We start from the raw sequence: 24,442 nt of genomic DNA, 5'->3' as shown, positions 1-24,442 counted from the left end.
GTATTCAAATAAATTTCAAAAAGATGTAAAAAACTCGAGATTGCAAATTTTGGTGATCGGTAAACGACAGCTATAATTTGTAGTTCATCTTTTAAACTAATTGTAATTGTTAAGCCTTCAATATGATCACCGAGATGTTTAACAGTAAAGTCAACATTTTCATTAACGAAAATTTGCGCATCATCCACATTTTTGGCCGCTTCTATTATGCTTGACTATATTAGAAAAACAATTGATTTTATAGAGTGAAGTCGGGTCGTTATCTTTTAACCATTTCTCACAGAGTGCAATTACTAATGGTTTGCTTGAAAAACCTTCTATGAAGACGTTCTACTGGTCATTATGGCATCGCAAAAATCTTGTATTCAAAAACAGTAAAAAAGCGTCCTTTATTGTTCGAGCTCGTTCTCCTCCATATATACCCCGTTATACGTTTTCATCATCATTATCAAAGCTAGAACAAAAACATTGGGGCAAGCAGATTCAAGCATCACTCATCCTTCGCCATCAACATGAGTATCAGAAATCGTATTGAAATTCATTTCGCTGAATTATTATTCTGTTGTCTTTCGATGAACTCAAAAGGCCTTTAACGTAATCCATTACATTGTCACTGTCATCTGCCATCAACCGAAGTTGTTGAATAATATCATCATCTGATACAGGACTTATTTGTGTCCGTTCTTGTGCTGGTGTAGGTGGTGTTCTGTCCAATGATTTATAGGTCCCCGGAAACCTATATAGCGTTTTCGGGATAAAATGTTCGCGATGAATTTGTGTTTTATCAGTCCTGAGTATAAATTTTTCTGCTTTCAAATAATTATCAACTTCTTGCTTTCAATTTAATTGTTTAATTGGTCGTACTTTATCACCAACTTTTTTCTAAACTTGTCGTTGACTGTTCTTTGTCTGCGTTCTGTGATCTTTTTCAAAAGCCTAATCTAATAAAACATTATGGGCTTTCGTAAGCCTCTCCTCCATCTGCACGTTTTTTCCGTTCAAAGGATTTAAAAAGCCAGCAAGAAATTTTTTCCGTCCCCAAATTTGATTTTTTCGACCGAAATATAGAAACTTAGCTATGATTGGGGGCGGCCCGTTGATGTCCACTATCCGTCCTAGTTCATGACAGGCCACTAGGACCCTGACGTAACTTCCACATGTAGCACATTTCTTATAAACTTGATAACATCCGTGGTAAAGTCCTTGTTTTGACAATAAAGGTAAACTTCGAAAATTAATATTATCTTTCGAAGTATATCTTTCGACATCATTCACTTTTTCACGGAGGTATTCAATCTCATTTTGTAGTCGATTTAATTGCGCGTCCTTATTTTTTAAGTTTTCACATATCGTGGAGAGAAACTCTTTCAATTCTGGGTCAAAGTTAGAACTCAATAGTTTATCCGTTAAAAGAGCAGTGAAAATTATAAAGTTGTTCATTTTGATTTTGTAACAGATGCTTTAACGAGAGAGAGAGAGAGAGAGAGAGAGAGAGAGAGAGAGAGAGAAGCGACTGACTTTCAGGTTTGCATAGCCATTCTCTTTGAAGTGCGACCGAGTGAGGTCCACTTGGCCTCTCCGTTGCCAAAACCCACCTGCCAGGGGGAGGGTGGGACACATATAGACTTTCGTTACGCTAGTTGATGAAAACTGTGCCGTATAATTGCCCGTTTACGAAATACTGAATTAAATTGGCCAATCACTACCTCAGAATTATTCCAATAGCGTATTTTACTTAAATTGTTGGCTAAGTTTCACATTTTAATTGTCAGCTAAACGCCTTGTCGGCCAATACACCGTCCACCCAACTGATCGGTATGAGCTGAGCGTAAAATTTCAACATACATTTTATTTCACGGCTGCTTATAAAAGTGACAGATTATTTCAAATTTGAATCTGTTTGGTTCTTCTTGCAGCCCTTTCAATAAAATTGTCGTGTTTTTGATTTTTATGAGTAAATATTTTGAATTTGCGATATTTTTATATCCAAATATTTGTCGCATTCGTTAAAAACAGAGAACTGTTATTATGTAGTTTATTTTTTGTGGTATTTTTTTCTTTTGGTTTTGATGGAGACATTAATTGACTTCTCGTTGAACTAAATTTTTCTGAAAAATCTGGAGTTTATTATTTTGAAATACTTTTGTTCTATACATGTACATTTTTCAAGAACTTGTATCGAGAAAATATATTGAGCTATTGAAAGCATTATTCTTAATTGCTTTTTTTCTGAGTGCAACAACTTCTATTCAGATGGGTTTAGGTTTAAAAAAGGGGCGCACAAGTACTGACCATTTGGTTTTTTCGATTTTGAATATTGGAACTGAAGGTGACTAACGACTATAGGTTTATTGTTCCGACCCCTCTCTGAGGGGGGAGGAACTATATACTCAAATTGTTTTTTTTTCAGACAATTTTGGCCGATCGATTTAATATTTGTAGAGATTTGTGAGTGGTATCATTAGAAAGCCCGTCCAGCAAAGAATATTGAATTAACAAGATTTTTCATTTTTCGTTTTTGATAGGGAGTTTTCGAGGTTTAAAGTTTTGTGAATATTAGACGTAATTCAGCTGTTTTTATTCACATTTTGACCCAATTTTGGTCAATTTTGACCAAAATTTGGTCAATTTTGCTAAAACATGTTAAAATTGTCGACTTTAGTGTTATTGATTTTGTGCCTAAAGACAGAGGAGGGTTACTGAATTGTTCGATCCGAGTTTTATGGCCAGAATTTATGCTATATTGTATTGAATCAATCTATTAATTTTTTGTATAGAATTAATCTATTTCGCCGCCATTTCATCAATTGAGTGATTTGATAGACGCTCAGCAATATCTGGTTTGATCTGGATCTCACCATGGATCCTTACGCTAAACATTTTTTAGAATTCAATGGGGCGCAACCTTTTTTTAAAAAAGTTTTCGCTATGTAAATGTGTAAATGTTTATATGTAAATTACAGACAACAATTTCAAATCAGGGCTTAATTAATGACAGATGCTGTTCACTATAATCAAGAGCCAACGAGATTTTAGTATGGCTTCAGAACTAAGCTCATGGTTTTTATTGCTCTGACCAATTGATTTTGTAAAAAATTTTATGGACTTCTTAAGATTTGTAAAAATTTTATGGTTTTCATTTCTTTTCGTTTTTGGTAGTTCAATAACTTAGTGTCCCCAATCAAAGATCCAGTTAATATTTAGAAGGTAGAAACAATCTAGGCCTTTTGTCACTTGATACCTAATGTCTGTAAATACTTTGAATATAATATTTTTGAGAAAATATAGGTTAATTTCTAAACTTTGCCACGATTTTTTTTATTTCTCTCAACTTTGGAAGCAGTCTCAGTTAAAAGGCGCGTCAATTGAATTCCTGTGATTTTTAAATTTAATTCGATAACCATTTTTTATTCGGTTCATGGTTTTTTTATTTTGGTACTACGCGTTTTCAATTTTTCTTTTGATTTTTTTTATCATAATTGCATATTTTATGAATTAATTTTCTTTCCTTGTCGAGTCATTGACAATATTGACAATTCCATCTTAAAAAAAGGAATTGTACGAAAAACGCACAACGTTGGCAAAGGCGTATCTGGATATGCTAATTGTTTTTGTTGAATAGTTTATGTTTTTTTGCTGAGAGCCAGTTATCTCGCAAAACTTTTTGGATTTTTTGATTTTGCCTAATTTTGTCTTGTTTTTCTTTGTTGTACGCCTTATTCCCGATAACGATAGATCTTAACTGTTTCCCCCTCAAACTAGTTAAAGATATTAGTTCATAGCCGTTTGTTTTAATGACTTTCAAATTAAATTTAAAAAAAAGTTTTTCGTGTGTCTCCTTTTTGATTTCATTTTCGTCACTACGTAACTCAATGTCGCTCATTAGACGTCTCATTTATTTTTGTTTATTCAAACAATTTCTGCGCGCTTGGTTATTTGTTGTGATTGATTAATTACTTCGACCTTTTAGTTTCATTAAAAATTTTCGAGATTTTACTGTTCAATTTTTGGTTTTTGTTGTCATGTCTTAGTAACCTTTCCTTTTACGAGGAAGACTCGTTGATGTTAAGAAGAAAGGAAATCGATGATTTACAATTCTTGCAGGTAATATCTTATAATTATAGTGCCTTGAACAGTGTCATGTCGTAAGTTTGTTTGATGTTTTGGCTTCTTTATGAATTTGTTTTTTGTGGACTCGTGAAATAGTCAAATTATTAACAGGCGCAATTGGTTACTGATGTGTTGAAAAACAATCCATCTTTTTTTGTTGTAATCTTAAGTCTGTTGTGACTTTTGAAAATTTTTTTTAAAGCAAATTTGTGTTTATCAGCTTCATCTTTTTAAATAGATTTTCGGTCGATTTGCAGCTCAGTTGCTGTAAACACAGGTCACAACCCGTTTCCAGTGAGCAATATTTTAAAACTGTTTCAACTTCAAAAATTTGTTTTTCGGCTTTGTTACTACTGTTGCTACAAGAATTCATGAAATATTAGACTTTTAAATATTTGTACCTTTCAAAGGTTTCTTTTTAAATTATAACAGTAATCGTTGATCCCATTGGCTTTGAAATTGTGGGCAATCGAACATTGGATAATGACTTGTCGGAATTGCTTCCTATTTAGATATAAATAATTGGACATTTCAATGGTTTCAATTGATATCTAACGACATTAATAACTGTGAAATTAACTGTTTTCAAAAATGGAAAAGTATTTTTGAACTTCGCATCTATTTGCTCTTTTTGTCGACCTGTGAACCAGTCACTTTGGGGACAAATGCCATATCTTTTTCAACGAAGTATAGGTTAAATTGTTCCGGTTTTTATCTGATGCGAGTTTGATTTTTTAATGATTTTTTTTTTCATTAAAGATTTGGTTATTAAATTAAATCATAGATTTTATAAAGTTTTGTTCGTAAATAATGTTTGTTGTTTGATTTTTATTTTGTCTTTTCTAGTAGTCCTATTATCAACCACTTTCATCGGCCCTCTAGCGTGGCCTTATCGTATTTCATTGGTTGTTTATTGAACGATATGATGGGTTGTTTTTGAAAGCTTTCTATCTTTTCATCATTTGGTAGACAACTAAGTCAAGAATGTGGATGAGCGGGGTCGGAACATTATGTGCGTACGCACATTACCGAGTCTCCTTGTTTTAATCTTGGAATTGTTATCTAATGATTCGCGAAATCTGTCTCGTCATTTTGATTGTATTGCGATATAATTTTGTTGTCTTTTTGATTAGTGTCACTTGGTTACCATGTTTGGTTTAGAGCAATTCCTGAAAGTTTCATTTTTGCTTTTGCAAACGAATTGTTGCTAAAATGGCGCTTCACATAGGTAATCAATTTTGTGTGTGTTGTCACAAAAAATAACTTTTTGACGTTAAAAGAAATGGTTAGCATACCGAATGTCAATCATCACTTTTAAGTTCTTTTTAAGAATTTATTTTCTTTTTCTGTAAACACTTTAGAACTTTATCGTCTTCAATTTGACAAGTTTGCAATTGTTTTTGTTGGAAGGGATTATCCAGTGTCAAAGGTCCTAGGGTTTCCCACGGAGATCTCCACAAGTCAAGGCAATACATTATAAATTGCTGGCAGTTTCATTCTCATTGAGAACTTCGTGGGGCCACTTGCTGCATTGTTCCTGCAGTGAAACTAATATGAGGGAGCAACAAAACTTTCGAAGGAGTTAATAGTCATTTTATGAATGGGAAAAAGTATCAATTTCATTTCTCAAAATGCGACAAACATTCCTCATTTTTTACAGCATATCTACCTATCATTCTGAGAATCCGTGCAGCTCTAAATAATATATGGACAGGTTTTCAATTGACAATCTATTTAAATATACATATAGATTTCCGGATATTTCGAAGAGTGTCAAAAAAGCACTCGGAATTGAAACTTTGAAAACTTTGAAAACTTTTTGTGAAAATAGGTGTGGGCTATTGAACAATCACTGCTCCAGCTAGTCAATTGCTGCAAATAGACATCGAACAAACAAACTATTTTGCTTAGCACCAAGGACCGTAAAGAGTAGATTGCACCGTTCTAAAAATGTGAGCTGCTCAGGTGAATTTTTTGAAAATCCTTGATCATATAGGTAATAGCAAAAAAGCAAACACTGGAAAATTTCGATGACTTCTCTCTACAAAAATTTAATGGTTACAATCTCTAGTAATAGTTAGAAAAACTATTTTGATTAAAAAACACAAAAAAGGAGTTTCCACTTTTCAAAATTAGTTTTGAACCTTGACATGCTATTGAGTTAACAAACTGAGAAACTTAGAAAAAAAGGTGCTACTTTATCACAATTTTTTATTTATGCCAACTCTCTCTCCTCTGTCGCTACCTAGCAGACGTGCGATTTTGGATTGAGATATACAGTCTGTTAAATCCTTGCTCTAAGCTAAGTAAAAACCATTGCGAAAAATACAAAGAAGTTAGGCATAAACTTAAAATAAATTGAACGAATTACTCAAAATCGGAGCGAAAGAATGAAAAATCTGATTGCAAATCCTCACAAATTTAAGAAAAGCTTCCTATATTTTGTGAGGATTTCAGGTACTTATAATGCCTTTTAACAATGCAAGCTTAGATTCTTTAACAATGCAATCTTAGATTCGTTTGCAATCTTAGATTGCGTTTTAACAATGCAATCTTAGAATCTTAGAGTCTTTTTGATTAGTGTCACTTGGTTACCATATTTGGTTTAGAGCAACTCCTGAAAGTTTCATTTTTTGCTTTTGCAAACGAATTGTTGCTAAAATGGCGCTTCACATAGGTAATCAATTTTGTGTGTGTTGTCACAAAAAATAACTTTTTGACGTTAAAAGAAATGGTTAGCATACTGAATGTCAATCATCACTTTTAAGTTCTTTTTAAGAATTTATTTTCTTTTTCTGTAAACACTTTAGAACTTTATCGTCTTCATTTTGACAATTTTGCGATTGTTTTTGTTGGAAGGGATTATCCAGGGCCAAAGGTCCTAGGGTTTCCCACGGAGCTCTCCACAAGTCAAGGCAATACATTATAAATTGCTGGCAGTTTCATTCTCATTGAGAACTTCGTGGGGCCACTTGTTGCATTGTTCCTGCAGTGAAACTAATATGAGGGAGCAACAAAACTTTCCATTATATTAGAAATTACTTAGTCATTTGTACTGAGCAACATAATCATGGACTGTTTCAACTTACATATATATAACAAGAGCCACTGCAAAATGTCGTTTACTGGCCATTCGCCATTCGGCTTCCTAAGTAGAATGAAATAATATAGTCATTTTGTCAATAGGGAAAAGTATCAATTTAGTTTCTCAGCATATCTACCTATCATTCTGAGAATCCGTGCAGCTCTAAATAATATATGGACAGGTTTTCAAGTGGCAATCTATTTAAATATACATATAAATTTCCGGATATTTCGAAGAGTGTCAAAAAAAGCACTCAGAATTGAAACTTTGACAACTTTGAAAACTTTTTTGTGAAAATAGGTGTGGGCTACAGAACAATCACTGCTCCAGCTAGTCAATTGCTGCAAATAGACATCGAACAAACAAACTATTTTGCTTAGCACCAAGGACCGTAAAGAATAGATTGCATCGTTCTAAAAATGTGAGCTGCTCAGGTGAATTTTTTAAAAATCCTTGATCATATAGGTATTACCAAAAAAGCAAACACTGGAAAATTTCGATGACTTCTCTCTACAAAAATTTAATGGTTACAATCTCTAGTAATAGTTAGAAAAACTATTTTGATTAAAAAACACAAAAAAAGGAGTTTCCACTTTTCAAAATTAGTTTTGAACCTTGACATGCTATTGAGTTAACAAACTGAGAAACTTAGAAAAAAAGGTGCTACTTTATCACAATTTTTTGTTCATGTCAACTCTCTCTCCTCTGTCGCTACCTAGCACACGTACGATTTTGGATTGAGATATACAGTCTGTTAAATCCTTGCTCTAAGGTAAGTAAAAACCATTGCGAAAAATACAAAGAAGTTAGGCATAAACTTAAAATAAATTGAACGAATTACTCAAAATCGGAGGAGAAGAATGAAAAATCTGATTGCATTTGTGACAAGCGAGTGAAATCGAGTTTGTGGCGAGATTGAGTAGCAGGGACTAGTTTACTACCGCATAACTTCAAATGGATTTTGGAAAACCATCTTTCTTTTTCTTAAAACTGGTATTCGCTTAGTTTTCCACCTTAATTGGTAGAGAAATTCTTGCCTAATTGCTACGAATTTTGATTTAGCCCAGCCAATCATGCAACTAAAGTTCTACGTCTCGTTAAATATTATAAAAAAATGTTTTGGAGGAACAAATAACAAATTGTAGGGCGGAAAACTTTTTATATAGTAGTTTTGAAATTTTACAGCCATTTACTAAAGGATTACAACATTTTTTATAGCATTTTTAGAAAATGTTGCAAGTGAGCTTGACTTTAAAAGGTACAGTTGCCTCGTAACGGACTTTGAACAAGTCTTGTGTAAAAAACTACCACAATTGCCATTTTCAGCTTTAATGTGCCATTATAGAGCCGATCGAAGTTAAGTTTCAACTCCTGTTGCCTCAAAATTAATTATAGCTCCCTATACTTTGGTGAAAAAGAATATAAGATTGCATTGTTAAAAGGCATTATAAGTAACTTCAACCCTCACTAAATATAGGAAACTTTCTTATATTTTTTGAGGGTTTAAGTTATTTATAATACCTTTTAACAATGCAATCTTATATTCTTTTTCACCAAAGTATAGGGAGCTATGATTATTTTTCTAATTAAGCAACGGGAGTGGAAACTTAACTTCGATGGGCTCTATAATGGCACAATCTCATACAGGTGAGGTCGACATTGCACTTTTTAAAAAAGATTTGCCCAACCGTATTAATTCTGAGATTATAATTATCACTGTTACCATTCAGGAGTGATACATATCTTTTACTCTGTAAATATGTATTTTTTATTTCACGTCTGCTTTTTATGTCTGTTTCAGAAAGTAGACTACTACTGTGAGAAAGATGCTCGACTTTTCCTTGAGTACGAGTCGGCTTCATCTGGCCGTGCCCAGTTTGATCTGTACGCCCACGAGGGAGGCCAGTTTGGACCAGGAGCTGCCACTTACGGCTTTGACTACGTCGGCTGCATGTGCAGCACTACCGACAGCTGTGTTGACCCAGCTGGTAAGTACAACTAGCTAAAATCTACTCTACTAATGCAAGGCTTTATGTGTGAAATAAAGGCACTCGTCATATTAATGAATGAAACGCTGGATATACCGCTGAACGTTTTATAAATTAGCTTTAAGTTTCAAGTTTGCGTTTATAATTAGTTATTCTCATATGATACTTGTAGCAATTATATTTGAGATGTGGTATTTACTGTGTAATTTTTTGCTTGACCAACTTTGCGTCTGACCCTTTTGACTTTTTTTCCTCAAAAGGGATAAATAGGTAAAGCCAGGTGGGCTTTAAGTTCTCTTAGGGCCTTTTGTCTTAATGGACTGTTTTCGAGACATAATCTCTTGTTGTGAAGGGCCGTTTCAATGCTTTGACCTCTCATTCCCCACACTTCAAGTTTGGACAATTAAGATAAGCTCAACAAAGTTTTATTCGAAGTTTTTTTGCAATTTAAGCACGAAATGCTACATTTTGCTTTCTAGTAAACATATTTAATTACTGCAGTTACACCATGACATTTAAAATTCAGAATTGGTCTAAATACTTTTTTGGATCTATTCTGTTCCCCCCCCCCAGTGTTTTTTCTGACCCCCATTTACAACTTATGTGTTGTTATATAGCACGTTACTATATAAGAAAATAGCACGTGCGCCTGGGGGTCAGAAAAGATTTATGCTCACTAAGCTGGTGGGGCCGAAACAGAATTGATCCACTTTTTTATAATTCAAAAAGTACTAAGACATTACTAACTCATATGACTACGACACTTGTATTACCAAAATGAGGGATTTTGCTGCAATTGATATGCCGATTTAATAGTTGTCCAATAAAAATGCATTTAATTTGATGCCTCTTTTTGAAATCTAGTTGTATTTTCATCCAAATCACTTAAAAGCAAATTGGGCTGCTTTTAAAAGTGATTTTTGCTGCCAGTCCTTGAAAGCGCAATGTGCTATCCCAATTTAGATGAAATCCTTCTACGGCAATTTTGTGGAATGGGCTTCCTCAAAAAGTGTTTGCGACAGAAAGTAGATTCAACTTTTCAAACTTGAGTTTGAAATTGGAAAACACGGCTGAAATGTCCCTTTAGGGCACCCCTTTTTCATCCTCGACGTTTGTAGGTACGTTTCACGCGTACAATGTGTTAAGATAGAAAAAGTTAAATTTTGTCTAGAGAAGTGATTAAATTTACTGTGGTATCGGAATGTTTGGTATCGGAACACGCTAGTAATGAGCCCCCCCCCCCCCCCGTGCACTCCCCCGCACTCAACCAAGGCCCCTTTAATTAAACCAAAGCAAGCCTCCCTAAACTATAGCTAGCTACCATTCGTTTGAGAGCATTTCGCCCGACGTTAGTCGGTTATGCTTTAAATCGCTGCAGCTGACATGAGCTCTAACTAACACAACACTTTATTTAGAAACGTACGGACTTACACTACAGTACCAAAAGGCTACGTACACCAGAAAATTTTTACAAAGCGCCATTAATGAGAAGCAGCGCATTTTGAGTTCAAATTTGGTTCAAAAATTTAGTAGATTTGATTTTGAATCAGTTATTTTGAATTAATTACTTGATTTGAATTAAATAATTACTTCAAATCAAGTATTTAATTGATTTGAATTAACTTGAAGCTTATTTAAAGAGCTATATACAGAATTATGCTCTAGCTACACAAATTTTAATTGTATAAAGGCGGGTTGGTATTGGAGAGATGGCTCTAGTTTTTCTTGTGTTATGCTTCATGTTTTTGGATTGTAGGTTTGTGCAACTGTGACAGTAATGGGAAGAGCTACGACGGGGGTTACTTCCTTAACAAGGACAACCTTCCTGTGACACGTGTGGCTGGTCCATCTATAGTCTCATATGCTAACTACAGCATTCGAGTGCACAGAATGGAGTGTGCCGAAATTGTAAGTGTACCTCACTGTCCTATGCCAGGTCAAATTATAATCCTACAACAGTATATTTTGCATTACTCCTTGTCGTTTTTCAGAAAGTTTTTCTGTGAAAGCTTATTGATGTTTTTTCATCTAAGCTAAAGCGACTGAAAAAGCATCATTCGATGCCGTCATTCTTCTCATTTTAATCCAGACACAAGAAACCACTTAAACGATAAAACTTCCACTTTGCAGATCCTATAGTCCTATTAATTTTTTTTTCAATTTTGCAAGACAAATGTACTGGAGACAGAATCTCGGCAAAATGGTTGCGCCAAAATTGACTTCGTGATCTCTTTTTGAAAAGATCTTGCCAACATTGTTCATATTAGTTTGTCTCATCATAATCTTCATAAAGTTTATCCATTTTCTTCAAAAAGTGACGAAAAATTGCTGTACAAGGCAGACAAAGTAAGTTTTGTTTAGCTAGGTCGGCTCGGCTTTACTGTAGGAAGTTTTGTTTGATTTAGGATTAATTTAAGTTAAAAACATTTAGAAATAGATATTTCCAGAAACGAAGAAAACAAAGAAACAACCCATTCAGAAAACTTGTGCCTATATATTCTACTCACTAGAAAAAAAAATTGAACTTAAAGCTCTTAAAAAGCAATTGATCTAAAAAACTGGAAAAAAGTAACCCATTTTTTATATTATAAGTCACTAAAAATCATTTAGGTAAAACTATTCGAAAAAGCTGCTTGTGAGCAAAAAACTCGCTACAGGAAATTTTTTCACACCTCAATTTCTCCCTCGCTCTCGAAAACACCGGTATGAATAAAAAAACGACTCTCTTTTTGCTCTACTCTTCAATTTGTTCAGCTCCCCCACCGCTCCAAAAAGGTTTACGCACTTCATTTCCTACTTCACAATTCACTCCAATAAAAATGATTAAAATAAAAAAGGGGTGTAGGATATTAGGCGAACACTCAATTAAGCGAAAGAAATTTTTGAAGCCATTAGGCGAAAATTCTGAACTAAATTTTTGTTGACATTAGAACAATTGACTTCGTTGACAAATAGCTGGAAAAGTATAAAAAAAATTGAAAGAATTATCAAATTTTGATCATTTTCAAAATTTAGTTTGACACCAACTCCCCAAAACTTTTGTGCAAATTTTGCAACCAGTAGTTGTAAGTTATTTACATTAAAGCTAATAATAAGGATTATAAACATTCACCATTCTTTCCCTGTTACTTTTTTAAAAACTAATATCATTGAGTGTGATGCTTCTGAGTACAGTAAAAGAGATGCAAAACATTCATATTTTTGCCATGTACATTTAACAACTCTTTTGCGTGTAACTGTGACTTTTAGGGGCACTTGACAACCTTTTAACATCGAGTGGAATTTGAAGTACCTCTTTTTTGTGTTTAAATTGCTATCCGACTAATGTCCAGAAAACTTTAGTTCAAGATTTTCGACAAGTGGCTATAAAAATTGTGTTCACTTAATCGAGTTTTTGCCTAATATTCCATCCCCCGCAATTCTCCAATACTTCTCTTTGAGTCGTTAATAATAAAATTGATTTTAAGTTTAAACAGATTACATTCTAAGTACACTCCTGTCTATAATAAAAAGAGTGCAGTTCCACACCGGTTATATTTGTTTTATTATAGCCGACATACTTAGAAATTAAGAGCCACCAAAAGTTGCATTAAAGTTAGTGGTTTTCGGCTAAGTGGTTTTCGGGCTTTTTTATAAAAAGAAATAGTACATTGAGCATCAAAACATGTTAGGTTAATTTCTCTATATTTTTATAAAAAAAAGTCTATTCTTTCTCTGTAGAGCACGAGCCTTACCCTCAGCGTTAATAGTTTCCTTATATTATTAAATATCGGAATTGATATACTATCAATATTTTACAGTAATTGTGAGTAACTAATAGAGTCTACTCTAAGCATTAGTTTTGTTATTAATTTTTCTAATAACTAAGCTACCCATTTGAACCTACTTAATTTCTTCATAAAAAAACAGTTTTTACCTAAATTTTATTTCATAAAAAACAGAAAACATCAAGATAATTAATGAAAATATCAGAATTTTATTGAACTATTTTCCTCTACGGTTTTTACGTACAGCATTTACTTAAATTTAGTTTATTTATTATATTATTTAATTTATTTATTTATTATTTTTCTATTATTTTATTTAATTAATCTGTGCGTACGTGGTGTTTTTGTACGAATCTTCCCTTTGAGTTTGAAAGCTTTCTTAGCATTTTGCTTAGATTTACATTTTTGTGTGTTTAGTTGCCCGTGCTGTATGACATCAACGACTGCACGGAATTGTTGACTAAGGAACAAGCTAAGGAGGGCTACTTAGTGCTAAATGGTGAAAAAGTGGGACCTGTATTCTGCAACGAAACTGGTAACTGTTCCCTCCCTTTCTTTCTTTTCTTTCAATGCCACTTTTCCTTCAATACGGCTTCATCCCCCCCCCCCCCACCCCCTCGCGCTGCTTAACACTGCATCTTTTTGAGAGAAACAAAGAAGTATTAATATAAAGCATTTATTTTAATGAATGAAAATGGCCTGCATTAATTGAATCACTGACTAAGAGATATGATAACTCTGGTTGAAGGAGTCGGATTTAAGGTTGCCAATGATTCAGAATAGAGAACTCATTGTCGTTGTTTTGATAAATTTAGTCCAATTAACTCACTTTTTATTACTGGGATCTCGTCAGAAACTGTCCCGAATTCAGTTCTACCACTGCAGCACCCTCTTAAGTTTAAACTGATCATTGAGTTCACTTTAAAATGTTATTTAATAGACAACGACCAGGATGTGTTGACGATTCTTCCGGACAATGCAACAGACCCAGATGAAGACGACGAGGTGGAGGAGGTGTTCGATTGCAGCAGTGATGCTGGTGACAAGACAATAGAGTTCGGATATGCTGGACTCTCTGATGAAGACATGATCCTCATCAAAAACTCCTTCGAGTGCCACCAATATATCCGATTCTGCAGTGACACTATTGGGGTAAAGCGGCGATACAATAATTCTCTATTCTGCTCGGGTTGATGTCGCAGACAGTAATTCAGTGTCTCAGGCTCAACGCCCTCCTGTTTGTTCTCTTAGGTCTAGACATGTCAACTTTTGGTCTCGGGCCTCAGCCTGGGTTATATGGTCTCCGTGTTATAATGATTTTTACTCACAGATGGAAAATTTAACATAAAAAAATAAGCAATGCATGTCAAATAATGCAGCAAGTCATTTGCAGGGTTTCTATTCTCTTATATTTCTGATTTTGAGCAGAAATTGAGCTCCATTTTCAACTCGTTATTTGTAAAATGGACTGTTATTAGTAGTCGTGCATCCAGTTTTCAATGGATGAAGCAATACTGATAGTCGACAAATTGAAACAAACCATTAATAGCGGAAATGAGAACGCAATAGACTTATGTGCTTCTTTTGCAAACGTACTTGGTTTAACTGATTTTCCGATCTCAGTTAGTTTTGATTTATGATAGCTTATTAGTGGTTAAATGGTTGATTTGCCGGACAGTATTTTTGAACAACTTCTCACCTATTATTCTGATAACCGACACAAAAATTGCAAACATATTTCAGATAACAAACTTAAAAAGATACGCAAGCGTTAATTTGAACTCGATTGTGAAAAAATAATCTGTTCAGGTGTCTGATAATCTCGTGTGGTATTCGAAAGATGCCAATGGTGTAGAGACACCCAATCCCTTGTCCACTTGGGGAGGGGGGTCAACTACAGGATGTCGCTGCTCAATTCCCGATGGGGACAACTGCTTCAACAAAAACAAGTGAGCTTCTAACACCAAATGTGACTTCCTAAGTTTTGTTGTGCTAACTCTCTCTCCCTGAAAGGCGATTAGGAACTTTATAACGGCCCCAATATTTTTGTTACGGCAGTTTTGGGCGATCAATTCTGTTTCCCGAGAGATGCAAATGTTTTCTCGAGAAAATATTGAGATCGAAAGAGTTCTTTTCCGCTTCACTTGCTTTTTGACTTTCCAAATACGCTAAGTGAATAAATCCGATATTTCTAATACCTTATAACTTTCAGTGTTCTAAAAGCTACACAAGGGTTGCCTTAAAAATTCTCAATTCGCAGCTAACAAAACAAAAATAAACAGAATGAAACAGTAAAAAATTTTATTAGGCCAAATCATTCAAAATTGTTTCTAGGTTTCTGTGGCCAGTAGATGACTTATATATTGCTGTAAATTTCTGGAAACTTTGTTCAAACATTTTAACTGAACTATTTTTGAGGTTCGCTTTCAAATAATGTTCTGGAAAATTACAGTAAAAGTGTCAGAATAAACAATCATTTGCAAGTTTTTGACATTTGAGGCAAATAAGGTTCCGGGCGAATAAAAGTGTTTTATTTTGCCTAAATCAGCCTTCAGTGCCTGTACTTAACAATATTTGATAACTTTTGGTCAACTTATGTGAATCCTTTCCTTCTCTAAGATTTCACTGTTTTTAATGGTATCAATGGTAAAACATGTCATTCAAGCAGTGTTCTTATTTTTCTGTGAGTGATTATTATGAACAACTTTTATATGAATGGCCTAGTAATTAGCATTGTTTTAATTTTGCTAAGAGAACAAACTATAGTATCTCGCTAAGAGCATAGCTCATAGGTATTACCAGCCAATAACTCCTTGGTACATGTGGAAATATAAAAATAATGATTCTTATTTTCCGTTTGTTTTTTATTTTTCATATAAATAAATTTAAAATAAAATTAAAATTTCGTTATCTTTGGAGGTCATTTAAAATGCAAAAAAAATCCATTATTTAGGCTCGGGATTTTATTCGAAATACTTTTCCTTTTACATTTTTATCCTGTTAACTGATCTCAGTCAAACTAACCATTGGATTCCCTTATTTCCGCAAGATCGTTTTTGTTGTTACCACTAAAAGTGGGGAAAAAGTGTTGATTTTGTTACAAAAACAAACTTAACTTCCTGAAATAGTTTTTTCCCAATTAATAACCAAACAATCATCAGATGAAAATTTTAGTAACATAACCCATAGATTGCCAGAAAACAGCTGTGATAGCTTTGTAGATCTTTAGTGTCAGAAAGAAATTCAGAAACAAACTTTGATGTGCAATTTGATACCGACTTTAATCTTGTTTTCAGAAACTCTCAAAAAAACTTTAATTAGTTTTTGGCATACCCATTTGACATTATTAAATAAATTAAACTTAAGTGATAAAAGTGAAATTGAGAGTAAGGAAAGTCATTTTTTTGAGTTTGGTAATTTTTTGACCAGAAATTCATTCACCTCAGACAAAAAACTCGCTCCAATAAGGGTAAAATGTGACGTCACGCACGCAACGCAGTCGAACAAATGTATGAATGAAAACACAAAAGCTGATTTAAATTTATCTAACGGTCAATATGTTAGCATTAAAAACCATGATGACGAAATGAAAAGCGTCAGCGTTTTCCGAAGAACCCACCATCAACACAAACTATCAAACTTGTGGGAGAATAATTGAACAAAAATGAACACATATTCTACTCTTAAACAGTGGGTTGAGCAAAAAAGACAGATGAAGCAAAAATTTATATCCAGGTGAATCAAAATTAAATTATGAGTAAGCTCTGTCCATATTATTTCTGTTTTAGGCTTGTTATCTACGCATTTACGCACTACAGAAACAACCTAGGTTTAGGTGCGCTACTCTAGAGTCCTCTGATTAGACCATTTGGGTCGCATGCTGGTGGCGTGGTGCAACCCAAAATACATGGTCTCCGAAACACTTGAGTCGCACGATGGTCTGGACAACGGTCGCACTACGGTCTGATCAGAGGGCAAAGTCTGGAAAAAGATCTGGATTTTTGTTGCGCTATGGTCTGATCAGAGGGCAAAGTTGCACTATAGTCTGATAATAAACCGCACAAAAGTCTGGACAATGATTGAAGTAAGGACTGATCAGAGGGCAAAGTCGCACTGCAGTCTGATCATAGATCGCACGAAAGTCTGGACAACGGTCGCACTACGGTCTGATCAGAGGGCAAAGTCTGGAAAAAGATCTGGATTTTTGTTGCGCTATGGTCTGATCAGAGGGCAAAGTTGCACTATAGTCTGATAATAAACCGCACAAAAGTCTGGACAATGATTGAAGTAAGGACTGATCAGAGGGCAAAGTCGCACTGCAGTCTGATCATAGATCGCACGAAAGTCTGGACAACGGTCGCACTACGGTCTGATCAGAGGGCAAAGTCTGGAAAAAGATCTGGATTATTGTTGCGCTATGGTCTGATCAGAGGGCAAAGTTGCACTATAGTCTGATAATAAACCGCACAAAAGTCTGGACAATGATTGAAGTAAGGACTGATCAGAGGGCAAAGTCGCACTGTAGTCTGATCATAGATCGCACGAAAGTCTGGACAGCGGTCGCACTACGGTCTGATCAGAGGGCAAAGTCTGGAAAAAGATCTGGATTATTGTTGCGCTATGGTCTGATCAGAGGGCAAAGTTGCACTATAGTCTGATAATAAACCGCACAAAAGTCTGGACAATGATTGAAGTAAGGACTGATCAGAGGGCAAAGTCGCACTGTAGTCTGACCATAGGTCGCACGAAAGTCTGGACAATGGTTGCATCACGGTCTGATCAGATACCAAAGTCTGAACATAAGTTGCCCCAAAAACTGGTCAGAGCATTAACTGACTATTTTATTTGATTGCACTTTTTTATCACTGTTTTTGATGATGCAAAAGAAAAGTTGCAGGCACTTCAAAATGACTTTCTGTTTATATTTTTTTCAATTAATTTTGCCCTTACCTTAACAAGATATACTACACTATTAAATTCAACGTTGAGTGTTATATAGGTTTGAATTGAATTATTTAAACAAATAACAACGGATTACAAGACGTATTTAGGAATGGTATGTTAAGAGGGAGCATTGGTCGCACTAAATTCGCACTAAATTTCGAGTCGCACCAGAGTCACACGAAATATTTGGGTCGCACGATAGTCTGATCAGAGAAATTTGGTTAGCACGATGGTCTGATCAGAGGTCTTTTGGGTCGCACTATGGTCGCACAATTTCTTGGGTCGCAGTACGGTCTGATCAGAGGGCTTTGGGTCAGACGATGATCTGATAAGAGGGTAAAATCTGGGAAATGGTCTGATCAGAGCGGTCTAGGGTCGCGCACCTAATCCTGGGAACCACCTGTTGGCATTTATATGCCCAACCGAATTACCAAATCATTGGGGCTGTAGCCCCAGTAATTTTTTGAATTCAGTTGCCCTTATATGCCAGCTGTTGCCTGTTGCGGTAGAGCGTTTTTGCGTAGATATCAATATTCGCAGTCAAAAACAGAAATAATATCACTAAGCCGAGGTTGCGGAGATTGTTGTTTCTAGACCTCTTAGCCCTAAGTATTTGTGCCAATTGCTGTTAGCGGAACAGCGGTGGGTTGTCATACTACATAATGCCTTAGATATGATTTAGTCCTGAGAAGTAAGGTTAATTTTGAACATCTCAGTATATTGTTTTTGTTCAAAAGGAAGTGCAACTCCGATTCTCTGTCAGACATCCAAACAGATGACTTTTTGTGTGACGGTGGCTACATGGACTACAGCCAGGGAGAAGCATCCGGAGGTGACTTCGGGTTCCTCACCAAAGTAATCATCAAGAACTCTGGATCTACAGACACATGCAATGCCAACATCACAATTGGTCCAGTCCAGTGCATGCCCAAAGGCCAAACGCCCTGTTAGTTCTGCCCTGTTTTACGCTCAGAAATTGTTTCACGTGCGGCACATGAAGATATTTTTGATTTCTAAAGTTTTTTGGCATCATTTTTTCTTTTTATATAACTATGAGTTTGAAGGAGTTTAACAAGCATTACACTATAAAAACTCAAACCGATAATATAATGATGTCCTATAAAACCTTACGCCATACAAATTCTCCTTCAAAACTTTTTTGACGTTCAAGTTCTGGTGATGGATGTTAAAGACCTGCTAATTAGGGACAAATGAACGGAACCCTAACCAACAATTAATTACATAAAAGTCTTTCGCATTACTATGTTTCACACGCACAAAATATTAACATAGGAAAAGTGAAATCACGTAATAGAAACGAGTAAAATTACTCCAAAAATTGGTACCGGTGTACGCCCGTGATGTGGATGTTATCTAATTCGGTATCTTTTATGAATCGCTGGTGAAGTATTGTTGTTCTAATATTTAACTGTTCCAATTTATTACCATATTAGTTCAAATCTTATTCTTAAGTGATGGTTTATGTTTCAGTTGTTGACGAGTGTGTGGATGACCTGTACGACTGTTTCCCACAGAACCGGTCCGAATGCATCGACCAGACAGACGGTTTTATATGTCAATGTTTGCCTGGATCTGAGCCAGGTAACGGTGGATGGGGTGGTCGCAACTGTGTTGATATAGACGAGTGCAAACGTGGCAAAGACGACTGTCACAGTGACGCCAAGTGTATCAACTTGGACCCTGGTTTCGACTGTGAATGTCGCAAAGGTTTCTCAGGAGAGGGCCACGGAGACGATGGATGCATCGGTCAGTTTTTCCGAAACAATAATTATACGGTTCATAGGACCGTTTTGGTTATGGTTATCTTAAGCTTTGTTGGGCATAGTGATCAGTGTTATTGGCAGTGTTGTCTCTGCTTTGGTTAGGGTAAGAAATTTTGTGTCTCTTTCCCATTATAGCCCCCCCCCAGCCCCCCCCCCAAGGTAACCTATAGCCCCCCCCAATCATGGTAAATATACCATAATGGGGGGCTATATTTTCATGGGAGCTATAATGGGAAAGACCAGAAATTTTCCTGGATTGTTGCTAATTGGAAGAGACCAAATTGTACCATAAAACATTTCACTTTTGATGGGTGAGATTGAAAACTTGCGCATGAATTCATACAGGAACCAATTTGCTCTCAAGATTCTTGAATGCTTTCCGATTTGCTTTAAAGGATCTTGCAAAATACTTGCAAGAATTTCGATTAAGGTCCAAAAAAAATTTTACCGCAATCCTTGATCCCGTATCTGAAAATTTTGAACACTCCAAGCCCCAAGCCCCCCCCCCCGCGTTTTCGTCTTGGATATATCGACGTCTGGTTTGTGACCTCACCTCAGCCTTTGTAAAAAAACTCAGTACCCTAGCACTACTTTTCCTTTATATTAAATACTTGCTGCATGCAGTGAGAAAGAAGTGAAATTGGCGTGAAGCGAGAAAGGGGTGAGTGAATTAATCGGGGCTAAATATTGGAGGGTGAGAGTAGAAGGAGAGAAAATGCGGGGCTGAATAAAAAAAATGTGTACATCTTATGAATACTGATGTCTATTCACAGATATCAACGAATGCGAGCCGAGTGAGAATAAGACGAATGGAGAGTGTGGTGATAATAGTAACTGCTACAATACTTATGGCTCTTACGCATGTGTGTGCATGTTCGGATACAGTGGAAACGCATACATCATGTGCCAGCGTGAGTCATCTTCATAATTGTATTCATAAACCACTTAATTTTAGGGATCTGTTCAACAATCCCCCCCCCCCCCCCCTTGGAGCCAAGTAGAGAATCGCCACACCTTTTGTGCTATGCTTTACCACAATATTACTTGGCCTACAGTTTAGATAGCCGAATATCAGTAATAAATGGCTGGCTTAAATTCTATTCAAGAATAGCCCCCCCCCCCTTTTGCAAAAAGGGGGGATTGTTGAACAGATCCAATTTTACTATCAGTTGTTTTCCTTCATATGCAACAACCAAAAAACGTTCCAGTGATTATGCAAAATTGCAACCTGGTGCTCGTGTCCTAGTATCTCAAAATTATCATTGTGGTTGAGCCACGAATTGTATAAATTGACACAGCTTGAGCTAGCTAACCTGTTGAAGGCTTCAGATAAGCCAGCAGAGATAGGCTAGCTAAGAAAATATTGAACCTGTCAAATAAAAAAACAGTGTTTACAATTTGAAAATCAATTATTTGCTATCGATGTTATCCTCAATAAGAGTTTGAACATAATAATAATTCGACTAAATAAGAGGTTGGGCAACAACTTCGTTTACAAGTCGAATTGTTTTTGTAGAAAAAAGATCGAAATTGTTAAAAAATTTAACTGTTTTATCAATCCTCGGAGACTCTTTGGAAAAGAGAAACTTTTGCCCCCCAAGGTTGCATCGTATAGGACTCAGTTAAAGTCGAGCGAAATTCTGTTTATGAGTTCATGTGATCACATCTAGTAGCAATATCGGCTTTCCAAAAAAATTGAAATCCCGTTGCAAATGTGCTTCATTAATTTACCATAATTCTAAAAATTAGTGATCTGTATTTAATTTTCTGTATCTCTCTGCTCCCCCTAATCAGTTTTCTGCACCCCCCCTCCCCCTAATTAAAACAATGTTTTGACAAAATGTGACTTTTCAGCCCAGTGCGAGTGTTACATCTGGGGCGACCCGCATGTAATCACGTGCGACCAAGCTGTTCATCACTTCATGGCCAACTGCGAACACCAGCTGCTGGGTCCGTGCAACTCCTCTCTCCCCAACTTCCCTCTGCAGATCAAAGGCACCAATGTCTTGGATGGACCCAAGACCAGTGAAGATGACAAAAATAATGACGGATCTGTTCTCAACGATCCCTTCGCTCCATACACTAGCTCATTGAGATCAATGGAAATCGTATGGCGAGCTGACTTTGGTGCTACCGAGAAAACGGTGAGTAGAATAACATCCGTTCCATCGAACGTCAAAATTGGCTTCAGTTTGATTACTAGTAAAACATTATCATGTTAGCAATGACAGATCTTAACGACTTTCATGTTTAGCCTCAAGAAACTATCTGAAGAGTCAATCTATTACGATGGTTTCAAACAAGATAAAGTTGTAAAAGTCCGCAACGCAGAAATTTTTCGTTAATATTTGCATCCGGGTAAATATTGGGTAAATTTAATGCAATCACATACTCTCTTTTTTTCTTTTGCAGTTCTCCCAGTTATCTAGGATGTCCGTAAAATGTAAGCAATTTGACTATTCTCACGCTCGTGAAGCTGTGAGATGGTTTTGAATGGATCGCTTAAAATTTTTTCTGCAACTAATTAGGGTTCTATTGTTTTTTTAGCTGCATTAACACTGTTTAATTTTTTAGTTGTTGTTCCTGCATCAATTGATGATTATCAATAAACATTGCTAAAGATTAGAGCACTGGTTGCGCGATATCAATCAAATTATTTTGAATAAAAACCTATTTCAATTTTTGCAATAACTGCAATAAATTTTGATATCTCTACAGCTAAGAAAACTTGAAATGATTCCAACTTCTAAGTAAAACCGGTTTGTAACTGTTCATTAAAAATGGCGATTTTTAATTAACAAATATGTTGATAACAGTTGACTCGTTTTTTTGTTTTGGAGACAGAGTTTGCAAAAATCTTTGCGTCAACTTATTCATGCCCTGTTTATACGATTGCGGAATGATACTATTGTGTCAAGTGCTGAACTGATTCAAGTTAGTCGGAAAAATTTATCATCGTAATGTCGTCCAGCGTTCAATTTGTAGTGCCGCTAACCGGATAATTGCCACCACCAACATAGATACGAAATAGTAGAAACAAAATACAAGAAAAAATAGAATTTACGTGTCGATTTTTTGCACACATTGAGTGAGCTATAAACTGACGGGAATAAAGCGAGGACTGCGCTGCTAAATATAGGGGAAAAGACCACATTATTGATAGGCAAAATATTGCTCTCCATTATTCAAAACGCCATTGTCGAGGTGCTACCTGCGTTTGGTGATGGATACAGAAGCCATTCACTCCACACCTTAAACTACTCCCTCCAATCACCAACAGATGAATACTAGTCAACTCAGGAATAATCTTGGATCTGAGTCGGACCTTATCATTAAACTTGTGATTAACATTTGTGTTGAGTCAGACGAAAACACATACGAGCTTAGAGGTAAATAGTATCCAGAAGAAGTAAGCGCAAACTAAGTGGCATGCAATGAAGCACAATCAATAGTCAAACACAAACTTTATTTAATTTGTTCCAAGTTTTATCAGCCTCATTTAATCGATAATATGAACAAGGAGGCTCAGTAATGTGCGTTTGGACATAAAGTTCCGACACCGCTCATCCACTTGGCCTAATTGTCTACCAAATGTGACAAAGATAGAAAACTTTCAAAAATTCAATTCTTGCTCAGAACTAATTGTTACATGAATACAGAAACTGGCCCCTCTTCAAGTCAATTAGTAAAATAAATGATGCCACATTAGAGGGCCGATGAAAACCGCCATTATCAGGGTTGCGAGACAAGACAAACAACAAAATAAAAAACTTAGAAAAAACATTGTTAACATCCAAAACTCAATGTCTATATATATTTTAAAAAAATTATACTTATTGAAAAGTCAAAATACCTAAAACAAACAAAAAAATAAATCGTACTCCACTAGAAAAAAACAAGTCGCCACTCCTTATTGAGACATGGTAACAAATAGAAAAAAAGTATCGACAACGAAAAATATTGAATTCCATTAGACATCAATTGAACTCTCTAATTACGTTCATTTAATTCTACAAACTGCCATTGGGATCTGTAATTATTTAGAACACGTCAAATAACTACACAAAGAACAACACATACAGACGAAAAACAAAAGGTCATTTAAAAGATCCGAGAAAACTGTGTCGAAGGTGTTAACACCATACTTTATAGAGTAAAAATAAGATATGATTAATTGCGGCTTTTTAAACAATATGGTACGTGAATTCTGAAAAAAAAACTAGGTAACAAGTCAACAAAAAAAAGAAAAAAATAAAAATGAAAAAAAAAACAATGGGAAGTTTAAAAACAATTGATGTCGAAGTCATAACAACATTAGCTATCAACAGAGATCCTTAAATATTTTCATTTAATTCTCCATATTCAGAAAGTGTTACTCGTCAACAAAAAAAAACGAGAAATACAGAAACTTAACTTCCAGAACGGCAAAATTTTATTAGAAGAAGCGTCTCTTTGGAAGCGCAGGTTAAATTTAATCTCCTTAGGGTTACAAAAGACTGTGTCAGCACTTATACGTGTGTTAATCCGACCAATTTAAATAACGTGGTCTAAAGGAGCTTTTTTCTTGAATTTTTGTTGAAAAAAGCTGAATATTGTAAGATTTCGCCAGAAATTTCGGCCAAAAATTAAAACAAAACAGTCCACAATACTTTTTGTCTTCAAAATTAAATTGAGCCAAAATATTGGATCATGAAGTTCGGCAACGTTCTTTTTTTGTCTTAAAGTTAAAACTAACAACACTGTCCTTAACAACTTCAATATATT

At 35.4% G+C, this 24,442-nt stretch overlaps 1 protein-coding gene across 1 annotated transcript in view; it reads left to right on the top strand.

The window, feature by feature from the left end:
- Nucleotides 1-24,442, top strand: part of LOC142334995 (uncharacterized) — a 384,183-nt gene that overhangs the window by 186,168 nt on the left and 173,573 nt on the right. The window contains exons 39-47 of the mRNA XM_075383322.1: nt 8,997-9,183; nt 10,940-11,091; nt 13,368-13,485; nt 13,891-14,102; nt 14,760-14,899; nt 18,632-18,840; nt 19,386-19,661; nt 20,452-20,589; nt 21,533-21,822. Coding sequence (XP_075239437.1) covers nt 8,997-9,183; nt 10,940-11,091; nt 13,368-13,485; nt 13,891-14,102; nt 14,760-14,899; nt 18,632-18,840; nt 19,386-19,661; nt 20,452-20,589; nt 21,533-21,822 — 1,722 coding nt within the window. The remainder of the gene's footprint in view (nt 1-8,996; nt 9,184-10,939; nt 11,092-13,367; nt 13,486-13,890; nt 14,103-14,759; nt 14,900-18,631; nt 18,841-19,385; nt 19,662-20,451; nt 20,590-21,532; nt 21,823-24,442) is intronic.

This window comes from Convolutriloba macropyga, chromosome 2 (genome assembly GCF_964194025.1).
Source record: "Convolutriloba macropyga chromosome 2, txConMacr16.3, whole genome shotgun sequence".
In the NCBI taxonomy this organism is placed as follows: Eukaryota; Metazoa; Xenacoelomorpha; order Acoela; family Convolutidae; genus Convolutriloba; species Convolutriloba macropyga.
The sequence above is the reverse complement of the archived record's forward strand: the minus strand, read 5'-3'. Positions and strand labels throughout refer to the sequence as shown.